Here is a 16,121-nt window from a genome sequence, read left to right as displayed (position 1 = left end):
GCAACTCTTACTATGTGATTTTTCTCCAATTTGTTGACATCATGAGTTAACACATGTCCTGTGTATGAACCACCACAGCATTCCTGAAGAAAGTTCTACTTTGGATACTTTGATGCATTGTTTGCTATTTTATGTAAAATGTTTGCACCTCATAAGTGATATTAATCTATACTTTTCTTTTTTATAAACTATCAACTTTTGGTATTGAATATACATCAATTTCATAAAAATAATTGGAATACCTGTCTTTTTCTATGGTATAGCATTGTTTGAATAACATTGAAAATAACTGTTCTTTAAAGGTTATATAAAACTTAGCTGTGAAACCATTTGGTCTTTGGACCTTTTTCAGTGGTAGATTTCTAAATAGTTTTTAGTCATTTCCACAGTAATTGACCTATTGGAGTTTTCTACTTCTTTTTGGTTCAGTATTAGCAATTTATATTTTGCTGGGAAATCATCCTGTCCTCTAGGTTTTCCTTTGCTTTTATTGATTGATTGGTTGGTTGATTGGTTGTTTGCCAAAGAGTTACATAAAGTAACCTCCTCTAAGTCTTCTGAACAATAATGTAATTGTGGTTTTGTCTCTTTTCTTTCTTCTCCTTCTTAAGATTGTGAAGGGTTTATTTATTTTATTTTGTCTTTTTAAATAACTAGTTCTTATATCCTGTCTACATTTTAAATTTCCTTTGCGGGACTTCCCTGGCAGTCCAGTGGTTACGACTTCGCCTTCCAATGCAGGGGGTGCGAGTTCGATCCCTGGTCAGGGAACTGGAATCCCACAGGCTTTGTGTCCAAAAAACCAAAAACCATAAAACAGAAGGAATATTGTAACAGATTCAATAAAGACTTAAAAAAAAAAAAAGGTCCACATCAAAACAAAAAAAAATCTTAAAAGAAATTTCCTTTGTATTGATTTGAGCTTTTTTTATTAATTTCCTATTCCTGGTTTTCACTGGTTTTGGTTTATTTTGTAAGGTTTATTAATTTTTTAAGATGTGTACTAAGTTCTATAACTTTTCATCTTTAATGATGAAGACATGAAGCTGCTTTCTTGGAAGTATAGCTTCATCGAGTCCCAAAAGTTTGATGTAAATATTTTCTTTTTCATTACACTTTAGATAGCTTGTAATTTCTTTTTAAACTCCTCTTTGATCCAGAGTATCTAAGAGTGTCTCTCTTATTTCTAAGTGCTTCAGTGGGATCTTCAAACTGCATGTATATATTTTTTAAAAACCCCTTTTTTGAAAAAATTAAAGACATAACACAGGGGCTCATGATCAGTGTGAAGCAGTTTTTCCTAAAGAAGAGAAATTAGCTGCATTGGTTGTTGGCCTGTGAGGCCTTGTCACCGTAAAGAAGGATTTTCTATGGGCCCTTTGAAGAATTGTGACTGGCTGGGCTTGCTCTCACAGATCTCGAGGTAGAGAATCACTAAGCAGGCAGTTATATTTTTTTCTAACCTTTGCTGAAAAGCATCTATACAACTTTTCTTTAAAGCTGTCATCTTCCCAAGTTTAAAAAAAAAATTTCCAGAAAAATAATGGATTCTGAGTATGGTGTTAAGTTTGGAGATAGGATTTTTTTTAATGAAGTAAACTACATAAGTAGTGCAGCATATAGCAGGTGATTCATGTTGAAAATGTAAAATGCTTTTACAGGCAATAATATCTTTTTTATGTATTTTGAAGTCAAAGGTGTAAAAATGCTCAAATCCTTTTTCCCTCACAGACGGAATATGCAAGGTTTGAGAATGGCCGATTTGTATACCGAATAAACCGCTCCCCGATGTGTGAATATATGATCAATTTCATCCACAAGCTCAAACACTTACCAGAGAAATATATGATGAACAGTGTTTTGGAAAACTTCACAATTTTATTGGTAACTGTTTGTCTCTTTCATGTTTTGTCAGACTCAGCCATGAGGCTGGTGGGGAAGATGGGCCTGGGAGGTGCTGAGGCTTGGGCCAAGGGTAACTGACTAGACTGTGGGGCTGGGCCCCAGGTGGTCAATCAGTAGTTGAATTCACACATCCATAGGGCAAACTTGGTTTGGCTCAAGTTTGTGGAAGAGAAAGGGGTCTCACCTGGCCGGGCTTTCTAAGCTTAGCAGAACTGGAATTTGGGAGGGGAGAGTGAGGGTGACACAGCTGGATTCCTAATTCTGGCTGCACATTGGCAAGACCTGGAGAATATCTAAAAATCCCGATAGCAGGGCTGCCTCCTAGATCAATTAAATCAGGATCTCTGAGGATAGGGCCCGGGCATGTGTATTTTTCTAAGGTTTTCTAAGGTTCCCTGGGTAATTCCAGTATTGGCTAAGTGTGAGTCTCAGCAGCACCGTGGTATACAAATCATAAACGAGGCAAAAGCTGAGTCAGCAGGTTTGTGCTTCAAACATACCTAGACTCATTTCATGAAGGATTTACAAGGCCTTATTATTATAAGTAACATACATTAATATAGCAAAGTATAAACCCTCAGTACCAGGAGAAGTGTAAACTAGAATACAGTCAGTGGCATAACCAGGAGCGGGGGAGAATATTTATGGGCTGAAAAGTATGGTCAAACTTAATGGGCAGCTAAAGGGCAAGGAAAAAGCAATGGTGCTCAAGGCCCATGATGGGAAAATTTTCTGGTTCCCCGGGCAATGCTTGGTGTGTTTTTTTCCCCCTAAATTTAACTTTAAAACAGTTTCTCACAGGGGCTTCATTTGGTTACTTAGGAAGGTTAATAAGTACAGGGCTCCTCTCAAAATATACCTATAAAATATGCAGTAATGGATTTCATAAAGCAAATTTTTTAAAAATAACATTCCTTGATTAAACCAAAGGCAAAATGCCAAAACAAAATTTGGTGGAAACAATTTTGCAAAAAGGGGCAGCAAGACAATATTGTGGTCAAATATTCAGCCCGCTGAAGGCCTATTTTGTTCTTCTTTGTTACCAGGTTTAAGAACTAGAATACTTAGAGCAAGAATTCTTTACCTGGACTTTTTGGATTCAGTGGGACAGTGATTCTCAATCAGTGATGTGCTGGTTTAAAAAAAAAAAATAAGGCTCTCCCCTAGTTCCTTCCAAAACCCTGATCCATAGCTTTTGCCCATTTCCATTGTTGCAAATACAGCTTCCATGGGCAATTTCAAGCTACCAATATTTGTCCAGCCCACGAAATTCCTTCATATTTAACAACAACTTTCAGAGCTGGTAGGAGCCAGCTCTTGTATGCCACTGTAAAAAAAAAAAAAAGATAAATAAAAATCAAGAAATTAAAAACCTTCTGCATATCAAGATATTCATCCAGGAAGCTTTTAAAAATTCTGAAAGATGGGACCCAGAATCATGGTTTTTGTTTATTTTTACTGCTCCCCAGGTAGTTCTGGTGTGTAGCCAGGTTGAGACCCACTGCTATAGGGGATTGGTTAAGTGAGCCACAGGGAGCCTCAGTTCACAGACACGTGATTATGGGTATACAATTGGCAGACAGATAATTTTACATCTAATTTTCATTTATTCCAAGGAGAGAATCTCTGGATTCTCTTATGTGTCCATGTCCCTCTGAAACTTGGAAACTAGCAGTCCAGGAGAAAGTTTGGAAAACATATTATAACTATTCATTAGTATCCTTTTTCTAACGGTCTTCGGTGAAAATTGAGCAGTTCAAGGTTTGGGGTGCTGGCAGGTACTTGTCATATAGGTGTTCTTTGTTGCTATTTAAGAACAGATGGATCACCTTAGTGCTCAGATGACCGGAAGGTGTGTGTGGCATCCTGGTGTGGACGTTCAGTTGCCTCAGAAATTAACCAAAACTCTCTGAGTGGATGGCCACCCCCCCTCTTCTGGAGGGAGTCTTAGATGTTTCTTACAAACCAGTGAGACTGTTTCAGCACGTTAAGGAATATGTCCTCAGTCCCTAAAACCCGACTTCACGGCACAGCCAAGATAAATATGATCAGGGAAAGTTGTAAGTATCTATTACCCACAAAACCCGTGTAACTATATCAGTAATGCTCCCTTGGAACACATGACTGCCATCCGTTTAACTTACCAGGTTAAATTAATTTTAAAACGTATCATTAAGCAACTATATACATCCCTTTGATATGAAGAATCAGAAGCAAATAAATATAGAATTAGTAGCAAATAAATATTTGCTAGAAATAATAGCTTTCTGTAGAAAAACTGAAATTAAGCCAGCACTCCTGGGCAATGAATATGAAGTCATCTCACTGATAAACAGGAGAGATCATACTTTTCAGCACTTCCTCAGGTGTAGGGACATGGCCAGAATGACAGTTGCTGGACACAGTTGCAGGTGTTTTACTAGGAACATTAGATACAAAACCTGTGTCACCACGGCCAGTTCCAGGCCTTACTGGCTGGTGGGCTAGACTCTGGTTTCGTCAGAATGATTCAGGAATTGAGGTGACCCTGTAGGTTTGGGGCCTTAATGGTGGCAATCATACTGAGGAAGACAACGACTGAATTGTGGGCCAAGGATTTCGATCATCATTTGAGGTCATGTTCAGACATACAGGTTGCTAGAAACATTTTTTTTCCTTCCTCCTTCATCTCAAGCATGAAGCCTAAATAGGATATAGTCTTTCATAGAAAGTCTGCAAGAAGGTAAAATAGATCATAGAGGTTCCAGGCACAGTGCTGAATCTTTTGTAGATATATTATGAAATTCTCACTGCAGAACTGTTAAGTCATTTTTATCCCTATTTTATGGATAAGGAGGTCACAGAGCCAGTGATAGACGTAAATTAAGATTTGAACTGATGGAAAAGACACTTTGCGGGATGTCATGGTCATGGAATGAGAGGACTTGGGTTTAGGACTCAGCTCTACTTTATGACCTTGGGTAAGACATTTCAAGTCTCCAGACCTCAGTTACCTCCGTTTACAAACAAAGTGCTCAAGTCTGCCCTCTCCACCTCAAAGGTTATTGAGAATGTTTGCATTGATTCGGCTAAGTTATGGAAAGGTTGTACTAGCTGCTGAAATACAGTGCAAATAAAACAAAGGAAGTCTGGGCCTTGTAGGGAGAACGAGGTGGGTAAATAGATGATGACGATGCAAGGCCATCATGGCTGCAGTAAACTTGTGAAACAGACATCATGGGAGCACAGAGTAGTTGAACTGCCTGAGCAGGCACCTGTACTTGGAATGAGGTGGGGAATTCTCAGGGATGTTAAAAGATGATATTTAAGTTGCCTGATGGACAAGCAGATATTTTTCAGATTTACCAAGAAAAGGCCCGTTCGGTGGGTGCATACTGACATGTCAGCTGCAGGGCTGCGGTGAACTAGACAGGTGGGACCAGGCATCCTGGGGTCTGGTGAGGGAGGCAGGCATTCATCAAGGACAGGGAGTCACAAAATGCGTGTAATTCACCTGTGGCTGACGGCTGGTAGAGGTCGGTGCATGGTGACAAGAGAACATGTAGTAGGAGGTCAGGGAATGCTTCCCTGAGGAAGAAACAATTGAGAGGTGTCTCCAGATGGATAGAGAGGCAGAGAGGGTAGGGAAGAATACTGCACGTAGGTGGGAATGTGGTAGCAGGAGGACTGGAAACAGAGCAGTGCGGCTGGCCGGGTAGGACCGGCCAGAATGGGCCACTCACTCTCATCCTTGTAGGATGAGAACAGGTTTTCTCTTCATCCTAAAGTTTAAAAGAGGCCATTCAGTTTTTAAGCAGGGGTGTGTTGTCAGATTCATATTTCTTTCAAGGTTACTGTGACTACTGTGTACAGGTGAGACTGGTGCCTGGCAAGGGTGGCTGCTGGTAGAGGAGTCCAGGTCAGCTTTGCTGGTGCCTTGGGCTGTGGCAGGGGAAAAGGGAGATGGATTCAAGAACTCTTCAGGAGGTAAAAGCAGCAGGACACGGCATTTGTTTGGATATAGGGATGAGGGAGGGAAAGATTTCAGGGCTGGAAGACTTGCATACTTGGAGTATTTGATCTGCAAGGGAAGTGGCAGGGAGTGAGACCAGAAAAGCAGGTGGGTACCAGTATTGAAAAAAAACTTTGTTACCCAGAAAAAAAAAAAAAAATTAGATGATTCATCACTGTATCAATGCATTTATCTAGAGCAGCATGGCATAACGGGTAAGAAAAAGGTCTTCAGGTCCAGAAGATCTGGATTTTTCATTGACGTTAGTATAACCTTAAACAAATTAACCCCAAGCATCCTCCCTTGTCAAAGAGGGAGTGATATCACACCTGCTCCTAGAGTTGTTGTAATATTATATGAGATACTTTCTGTAAAGCATTTACTACTGAGGAGGTGCATAGTAAGCACTGAACAGATGGTGGCTATTATTCTGTGAATTTCCATCCATTCAGCGAATACAGTGGACCCTTGAACAACATGGGTTTGAACTGTGTGACTGTTCTTTTACTCCGCATATATTTCACTGAGTCCAGGCACTGCATGTTAATACAGTGGTGAGCAAGGCACTCACAGAGTTTATGTCTCCCATTGGCTATCGTGAAACAAAATTTAGTAGAGGTTTAGGAATAAGATAGGAGACGGTCCCTAGGATAAATGACTGTCCCATAAATGGAACTGAATTATAGAAAATTCTCTGTGTTGTAAAAAAAAAATTGCACCACCCCTCCCCAAGAAAACAAAACAAAACAAAAACCCCACACTAATTCTTGTGTGTCTTCTCAGGCTCTCTGAATGAGACTCAATCTGTAAGGTCTTTCTTACATATGGTAACTAAGCTTAAATAGGATTTAAGTCAGACCTGTAATATCCTGAGTTTTTGCTAGAGGGGGCGGAGGGAGGCTGGGCAGATCTCTGAACAATCCACTTTTTGAACACTGGACTCCATATTCCTCTCCAAGTAAATCGTAGTCATCATGGCACAGATGGAATATGTTTTCATTCATGTGGTGTTTGATATACATATATATATACTTTAAAAAATATTTTATTGACATATAGTTGATTTACAGTGTGTTAATTTCTGCTGTACAGAAAGTGATTCAGTTATACCTATATATATTGTACATTCTGTTTCATATTCTTTTCCATTTATACTTTTTTTTTTTTTAAACAGGTGGTAACAAACAGGGATACACAAGAAACTCTCCTGTGCATGGCCTGTGTATTTGAAGTTTCAAATAGTGAACATGGAGCACAGCATCATATTTACAGGCTTGTAAAGGACTAACCGTGGTTATTTATATATATAGATATCTGTATATACACACACACATATGTGCACACACACACACTCTCTCTCCATGATCGAACGACTGACTGTAAACCTCACCACACAGGGGTGCTGCCCTGGCCCTGAGGTCACCCCAACTTTTCTAAATCCTGTTTGAGTGAAGTCATTTTTTCATGTGTTCATACTCATTGTAGCTGTGAAGTTCTGGTACAGTTGTAAAAAGAGAAATCGAGTTGTTTCTGTGTGTTATTCAGATCCACAGCCCACAATTCCTCAGAAAGGTGAACCTTAAGAACCCAAGTCTCTGTCTGCGGAGACCTGTTTCTCGTTGCGGTAGAAAAAAAAATAAGACAGAGCATTTACCATTGGACATTTACAGCCTTTATACAAATGTATTTAGTGTTTTTTTTTTTTCCAACATAAAATTCTTGTTTTAAGATACAAGTAAAATTAATCTTTAAATATAAATGTAAATTAGTACACAAAACTAAGAATCTTTAGACTTATCTTTGTAACAAATTAGGGTGGAAGTTATGAAAGAACATAATTCACTAAATTATTTTTTAAATGAAACTTTTCCTTCTTTTTGAAACCAAATGTTAAAATATAGCCTTAAGAAATGCTTGGTAGACATATCCTAATGAGACAAATTTGTACTTTTTTCCTCGAGGTTAAAACTAATCTCCTAATCCATTAAACTCTTGGAACAGCTATTACAGAGGAAGAAAACTTCACCCCTTATCCTTAACATATATAGTATATTTAAAAAATATAAAATTGTATTGTACTAATGTGATGATTATTTAATGAAAAAGATGGCTCTTTTTGCAATAAGTAGATAAATACTGAAAATCTAAACTTACAATGTTTATAGTCTTGTGTGTGCAGTTCTATTTTATATGGACAACCAAATTTTTTATTAAGATGAGTAAATCTTTGAACCACTGAAATTTAATAACAAAAATGTAAAATTGGCACGAATACTGCACTGTGAGCTGCAAATTATAGAAAACCCTGTGGCTGGGAGAGATTTCATCAACCGAACTCATAAAAGGCTCATCAGTTTTAGGATCTCTGCTCCCCAGAAAATCACAAGCGTGCTCACCGGCCTGTGGGTAAATTCTTTCTGGTGATCCAGTATTAACCTGCTGTAACTATATGTGTACGTGTGTGTTTGTGTGTACATATATACACATATACATATATAGTTATTCAACACATATTTATTGAACATCTATTCAGTGTCACTCAGTTTTCTAGGTGCTGATACGTGTGTATTTCTCAGTCTGTGTCCGTAGATCTAGGTGTATTCGCTAAGGACACGCGTTTCCTTGACATCTCTCGATAAGTCACAATGCTTATTTGACTGAGGTTGAAGAAGCTCAGCTATCTATCTCTGCCCTTTCCACACAGGCACATTTGGGAGGTTTTCTTCCTAGGAGGAATTCAACTTTCCAACCCAAATATTCCAAAGCATTGTCCAGGCAGTCTGTTTGATGTGGCCACATGTCTTGGGTTATTTCCATAAGTGCTTCATTGGGAAGGGGACAGGGCATGCTCCCCAACTTCCTGGAGGAAAGACGTTTTTTATAATTGTCAGGAATAGGTTAACACCATTAGAACATAAAATGTTTTGTAAGTTGTGAAACATGTCAAGAGTTTTACGTCAAGCCAGAAAATGAAAACTTTGTTCTGTCACATTCAAATAACCTACACACCCACTTCCCTGTCCCACCACCTGCTCTGACCCTGCTTATATATTGATTAGTATCTGGTGGTCATGAGGGTGTGGCTGGCTCATGGCAAACAGAAGAACCAAGCCTGACCTCTCCCAAACCCATGACCCTGGTCACTGGGAAGACCAAAGGAGAGAGCGCAGAACTTTCCCCTTTTGGAACACACATCCCTTACATAAGCCAGTAGCATGGTGTGTATCTTCCCTACGTAAAGAGACTACAGTTTGTTCCCTGATTCCAGGTGGACCTTTGAAGAAATGCCCTAGTGGCCCACCCTTCTATCTGGTCTTCGGCCCAAGCATTAAGCTTCTTCCTTGGTCATATATTTATGACTTCTCTTGGTCACCCCTCTTAGGGATGCTTCTTTGGCTCCCATCTCCTGTGTCTTTACTCAAGGTGTTACCCCCAGTCTCTCAGGACCAAGGGGCGCAAATGATCTTATGTGGCTAAAAGCCACGCCATCCCAGAACTTCAGGGCAAGAGGTATTTGGTTCACGCTTTCTCCCGGGAATGGGGCTCTTGGGTACTGCCAGGGGGGCTCTGAGGATTTACTTTTTTCAAAGCGCAAATAGATCGAGACCCAAGAACACCAGCTAGAGGGTAGTTCTTTTGGCTGCAGAGAAGGGCATACCCTGGTCTGCTGAACTCACAGAGTTAGGCTGGGCCCTCTGATGCTTGCCTCTTCCTCCGAATGCCTTTGTAGTTGAGTTTGGGGGTTTACATGGATGAACTTGAGGATGGCTTTTTGCTCTTAAAACAAGTTTACTTCTTGTCTTGTCCTTCTAAAGATTTCTCCAGGGCAGATATTCTCCCTGTATTAACCACTGGTCCAACCTCTTAACCCTTTCTCTGTCACTCCCAAATTAGACCCTGGGATTAGATTTGTGTTAGAACATCGACTCCAAGTCTGTTTTTGGTCTTTGACCCTTTATGGCAGAGTCTCCTCCCTTCGTAAAGCTTTCTGTACCATAAAGAAGCCTTTCCAAAGCTCTGTCCTCACTGCTTTTTTCTGGGTGCTCTATCTCCTGGTTGACCCTCCACTACCAGGATCGATTCAGGGACATCTTGTGCTTTCACTGGAGAGTCCAGAGGCCACTTTCCGCAGCCTAAATAGGGAGAAGCGGAAGAACTGGGCTTTGGTCTCTTGGTATTCATTTTCATCTTAGCAAGAGACCTAAATAAAGTTGGGGCTTTTCCAAAACATGTCCTAGAATCCCAGAACGTCTAATCTACCCTAGACCAGGGTTTCTCAACCCTTTCTCGACACTGTTGACATTTGGACCAGATAATTCTCTGTGGTGCAGGGCTGTCCTGTGCATTGTAGGAGGTTTAGCAGCATCCCTACCTAGCCTCTGCCCACTAGATACACCTTTCCCCAGTTGTCACAACCCAAAATGTCTCCAGACATTGCCAAATGTGCCGTGGGGCACAGAATTGCCCCTGGTTGAGAACCACTGCCCTGCATCTGACAGGTCACAAATGCCATGTTTGAGGTTTTCTTTCTCCTTCCATTTTACCCTGAGAAAGCTTCTCTCTTGGGAGCCTTGTCTCAGGCCATCAAGAGACAGGTAGGAATATTACTCAAATGATATTGTGTCCATGTTTCTTCCTGTTTCAGAACTTCTATTTCACAACAGAATCTCTCTGCTACAAGTATTCTTTCCTTCCTCCCTGGGAAAGTTGGGGACAGCTGGCCACCATCATCCCTATAATCAACTCACACCTATTTACAGAGCATTTCTAATTTGCTCTTCGTTGCTTATTTTATCAGGTTAAAGAAAATCCCACCCATTTTTATTATTTCTCCTAAGGTTATAGTTCTCATTATCAAACCTTTAATCATTTCAATACATTTCCTCTGGTCTTCTACTTTTAGCCTTGCACTCATTGCTTTTTTGTAGAATTTACAGAGACCTCTGGAACATTTCATCTTTAAGGATGGTGGAGAGAGGGATTCATTTCGGAAGAGGGCTGATCGAATGTTCCTTTATTGAGCTTTAGGAAAGCACGGTCTTCAGGCATACCTCAGAGCTAGCGCGGACTCAGTTCCAGAGCACCACAAGAAAGCAAATATCACAGTAAAGCGAGTCACACAGTGCATATAAAAGTTATGTTTACCCTATATTGTCGTCTATTAAGTGTGCAATAGTATTATGTCTAAAAAAAAAAATCAGTGCACATACCTTAATGAAAAAATATTGCCAAAAAATGCCGGAACAATTACAATAGAACTTGAAGGTCACCATAAAAAATATGAAAATAATTAAAAAGTTGAATTATTCTTCAATTATTAATTATTGAGAGAATTATCAAAATGTGACACAGAGACGTGAAGTGAGCAAATGTTATTGGAAAGTGACGCTGGTAGACTCGTTTGCCTTAGGGTCGCCACAAACCTTCAATTTTTAAAAACTGTGATATCTGTGAAGCACAATTAAACGAGGTATGCCTGTGACCTCCATTTTGTAGATGAGAAAGTTGAGGCCCAGAGGGGAGATGGCTTGCCCAAAGTCACCCAGCTGGTCAGTGACAGATTAAGAGTAAGGCTCTGGGACTCCTGACACTTAATCCTTGGCCTCTTGGTGGGGGTTGTCCCTCTCTGGTGCTCAGGGCGGAAGAGAGAGGGAGGTTAAGACCCCCTTCCTCTGCCAGAGCAGCAGCATCTCCTGGTGGTGACGCTGCTTCTCTCCCTGGAGTGTCATGTCTGGGAGGCATCTGCGAGCAGATAGGAAAGCTGATGAGCCTTTTCCTTACCCTGAGGACAGTTCACCTGCCACAGGCTCTGAGTCAAATTTCTCTTCACAAAGCATCCCAGCAGCAAGTCCCACGCTCGGACCAGCCAAAAAACAGCCCCCGTGCCCAGAACTTGGTGTTACAAACCCAAGTCTTCTTTAGGTCTCAATACTCTAGTGGCTTTTGCAGTTTGTATAAACGTAAGTTATTTAAATCACACAAGATGACAGTCAACTTTTCAAACCAGGTACCGATAACTTCTATGATTTTTGTCTATGCTCTGGTACACTACACCTGTTCTAACGAAGGGTAGAACCAATTTTGTGTGTTGATGTTCACACCTGTGACATTAAGAGGATACGTCTGCATTGCTTCTTTCTTTCTGTTGATGTTTCTGTGGCAAAACCCTGCACATGTCATTTCTGAAAAGCCTTAAATCTTTGCGATGTTGCGTGTAGGGTTTGCAGTGCAGAAGGCTGCCTCGGAACTGTGAGCCCTTTTGTAAGCTGGAAGCATTTCTCTTACTACTGTTAACTTTTGTAGGAAGTTTTCAATTCAGAGCTGCCAAAGCGTTCAGTAAGCAGTGCCTTAGTGATACTTAGTCGTGCCGCCAGCCTTTTCTCACACCAGTTCTCGATGTCCCTTTACTGATCGGCATGGTATTTAAAATAGAGCAAGCAAGCATTGTTTTCATTTTTGTTTTGTAAGCCCATTTTTCTCCAGTTCTATTGGAAACTGACTTCTTGGTCTGAAATCTGAAATGAATAGAAGTCAGTTCATTGACCACACTGTCAAATGTCTATACCAAAATGGAAGGTTTTGCAACTTCGTAGTTTACTATGAAAAGCAAATTGTATACTTTTAATGTTGCCTTTTAAATTCATGACCAAATACTTAGCTATTTGTGAACCTTCTGCACTCTAGCATGAAAGTGCCTTTGGTTTGAGATTCCAGCTTAGAAAAGTGCTGCCATAATCACGATAACTTGTAGAGAGACCAAAAATATCCTGAGATCACCGTGATGCCTTTGGTTTACTGGGATAGTAACCAACCACAGGCCTCCATTCACAAGAGCACGACGCGGACCCTGCCTGCTGCGCTGTCTGTCTGCCGTGGGGGAGCCCCTGCCACCCATGCCCCCGGGGCGCACAGCGGCAGGAGGGCCCCCAGGAACTGGTGTGTTTGTGCGCCGTGACCCCATGTGCCATCTCCGCCCGTCACCCAGCCCTGTGTCCGCCTGAGGGAACTTGCACACAAACCGCAGACTCTCGGCCGGTGGACAGATTTGTCCTTCTTATGCTCATGTTCAGTCTGTGGAGGCCTGCCTTTCCACTCAGATGACAGCGCGCACTTCTGGTTTACGCAGTGATACCGTTTTGAAAGTTGGAAGCCTCAAACTGAGATGACAGTGCAGAACAAAAAATGGGTTAGGGTCATTACAATTGAAGTGTTCTTCTTAGGGCGAAAATGTTGACTCTGAGTGTTGTCTGAATGCGCTATGAGAAACTTCCAAAGAGCACCACTCACGATTCGGAATTTTCGAAGAATGTTCCAGCCCTCCAAAGGGCAACTCTTTAGAGTCTGTGCTGGCTTTTATCAAAACCTTGTGTAAATTGGGAAAATTGATAGAGGGGAGGAAAAGGAGTGAAAAGGATGAGAAGGCAAAAACACGAGCCAAACAAAAGCCAGGACAAAAAAGACTTTTCTTTACCAATATAGACTTTACAGTGACATTAGACATCTTTGAAAGTTAGCCTCTGAATGCGATGGTCCGTCTGTCTCTACCTGGTGTCTCTTTGGGCTGTCTGAAATTTCAGGAGTGATTTCTATCCACACCAAGTTGTGAGTATTCATAGAAATTTCTACAAGAAACAAAAAAAGTTAAATGAAAAGGATAATTGCTCAGCACAAGTTATAGTTAGCTGCTTGAATTCAGCCCCTCCCTGTCATGGCAGGACTACACCACAACTTGGAAGAAATTAATCAAATGTTTGTTTTCCTGCTTCCCTTTTCAACTGTTACTGTGCTTTCTTTGGCAATAGTTTTCTCTCATTAACTCATTACTTATATTGTTAAGAATGAAGGTTTTGTGTTTAAAATTGCATTGCAAAGGATAGTTTCACTGAAGTCATGCACCATTAAATAAGATGAAATATTTGTCTTTATTGTTCTACTTCCTAAGCTGTAAACTTGTTTTATTCTCTGTGAATTTGCATTGAGTCTGTTATATGCCCCACTCCATTTTAGCATTTGAAATAGCATTTATGTTCCCTCTCCTTCATCATGAAATGGGGTCAGATTCCAGGAGATTCCACCTCTATCATGTTGGCTCTCTTTTATCTGCCTTCCATTATGAAATTGTCTCCCCTTCCCCTTTTTCTGAAAGAGGCTGACAGAATCTAGGTGTAAATCAATTGGAAACCAGTCTCTGGTTTTCTCCCTCCCTCCTTCCCTCGGTCCCTCCCTCCTTCCTTCCTTCCTTCTCTTTTCTTTTTTCCATCAGTCATTTTCCGTGATTAGTTTCACTGTGTAAATTAGATACTAACTGCACTTCTTTAAAAAAAAAAAAAAAACCATCTCCCTGTTACCTCCTTGAAAGAGTCACTTCTGTAGGCCTTTTTCAATAGGCTCATGACTGCAGATAAGGAAAAAAAAAAAAGTAAAAACAAAAACTATGTGCCTAAAAAAATGACAAAAAAAAGTTTTGTAACATTTAAAAAAGAAACCTGAATAGCCTTTAATTCTTTAATATGCTTAAATTTTATGTAAATCGGTTTTTTGCCACGTGTGTTTGTTCACATTCTAAATGGCTTAATGGGATTCTCACAGTCTGTGTCTTCGTGTCACGTGTATGAAATGGGCTTGTGACGTAAACGTTTCATCTGGTCAGTGGTTCCTTTGATACTGTACTGCTGCTGTGAGTGGGCTGGGGAGCCTGCCCTTTAGGCAGTAAGGTTCCTCTTGGGTAGATTGGAGAGATGGGGGGATGGGGGCAAATTCTCACATACGTTTTCTTAACCTGTTTGCAGAAACTTTGAAAAGGCATTTGGTTAAACCTCTTGGCAGTACAGTATTCTTGTATTTGTTAATGTCTGTGTTTAGGTACTGGTACCTTTTTGTTTAAAAATGTTCTAAGTGTTGGCTTTAAAGTGAATTTATCTTTAGTATGATAGTTATATGAAAATTATAGGGTTTGTGTGCAGAGAATTTTTTTATAAAGTGCTTTGTAAAAAAAAAAATGTATTCTAGCTTTCGCGGTACATATGTGTGATAACTGTAATATCCATGACAGTTAAGTGCAATTATTTCATCACTCTAAAAATGCTATTTTTGTGTCAGTTCCTGCAGGTGTTTTCATGTCTTTGCAAAGTGACACATTTTGATGCCTTCTTGATAAAGTGGTAGACATTTTGTAGCTTTCTAGAAACTTTGTATTCATACGGTATCAATGAAAAATAAAGAAAATGAAAGTGTGGGTCACCTTTTTTATCTGCCAAAGTGTATGTTGTTGAAAATGAAAGGTGCTTTATGTCTTGTGGGTGAATGTATGAAGGACAGAGTAAAGGAGGTTGAAGCCATGATCCTTTTGATGGTGTCCACCAAGCTCAGTTATCCGAACATGACATGTTAATGTCTAGCAGGTTTTCTTTCTTCCTGTTTGTTTTTTTTTTAATAGAAGTATAGTTGATTTACAATGTTGTGTTTCAGGTGTACAGCAAGGTGATTCAGTTATACGTACATATATATCTATTTTTTTCATATTCTTTTCCCTTATAGGTTATTATTGAGTATAGTTCCCTTTAGCAGGGTTTCTTAAAAACATCCACAGGTCAGTTGGTCTTACCTGCCTGTCTGCCTGTCTCTCTTTAGTGTGTCATTAAAACTGTTAGCCTGCCTTGCTGTGTGCATGCCAGGAACCAGGGGTAGAAGTTGGTGCCTGCACGGTGCATGCTGTAACCCCGCCCTGTCCTCAGGAGTGTACAGCACACGCACGCACAACAAAGCCTCGGAGTCGCTAAGTTCACTGCCCGCTGGGCACTGGGCCAGTGTGCTGGTACGACGTGTGATTCTCACAACCGTCCTGATGACAGTAATATTATTACCCCCCAACCGATGCTCAGAAAGGGCAGGTCGTCCAGAGTTGTGACTGGTGAGTGGTAGAGTCTTCAGCTGGTCACCCTGGCTCTGATGCCTTGACCCTTGGCCCCTGCATTTTGGCTCACTGAGACTCCGTGGAAACAGCTCAAGGCTGGGGAGGAGAAATCTGGGGGCCGAGGGGCTTTCTTAAGCAACAATGACCTTAGGCCCTGACAGCAGGACCCAATGTACCCTGGGATCCTTCAGTTTGAACTAGACCTTAGGAGGTCTTGCTTCTTCCCATTTCTTTGAAATCTGAGGTACAGCCTGCCTCGAATCCCAAGAGGCACTGTGGGAGGGGGGGCAGAGAAAAAATTAGCTTCCAGTT

The 16,121-nt window shown here is 40.7% G+C and overlaps 1 protein-coding gene across 9 annotated transcripts in view; it reads left to right on the top strand.

Moving 5' to 3' along the window:
* The window catches only part of TEAD1 (TEA domain transcription factor 1), a 262,390-nt gene extending 247,254 nt beyond the window's left edge, over positions 1 to 15,136 (top strand). For all 9 annotated transcript variants that reach the window (XM_024757060.1, XM_024757061.1, XM_024757059.1 and 6 more), the window contains 2 exons: positions 1,732 to 1,884; positions 7,071 to 15,136. In XM_024757060.1, coding sequence (XP_024612828.1) covers positions 1,732 to 1,884; positions 7,071 to 7,184 — 267 coding nt within the window. In that variant the 3' untranslated portion in view covers positions 7,185 to 15,136. The remainder of the gene's footprint in view (positions 1 to 1,731; positions 1,885 to 7,070) is intronic.
* The last annotated feature ends 985 nt before the right edge of the window (positions 15,137 to 16,121 follow it).

Source organism: Neophocaena asiaeorientalis, unplaced genomic scaffold, assembly GCF_003031525.2.
Source record: "Neophocaena asiaeorientalis asiaeorientalis breed wild unplaced genomic scaffold, Neophocaena_asiaeorientalis_V1.1 scaffold504, whole genome shotgun sequence".
Lineage (NCBI taxonomy): Eukaryota > Metazoa > Chordata > Mammalia > Artiodactyla > Phocoenidae > Neophocaena > Neophocaena asiaeorientalis.
This window is presented reverse-complemented; position numbering and strand designations above follow the sequence as displayed.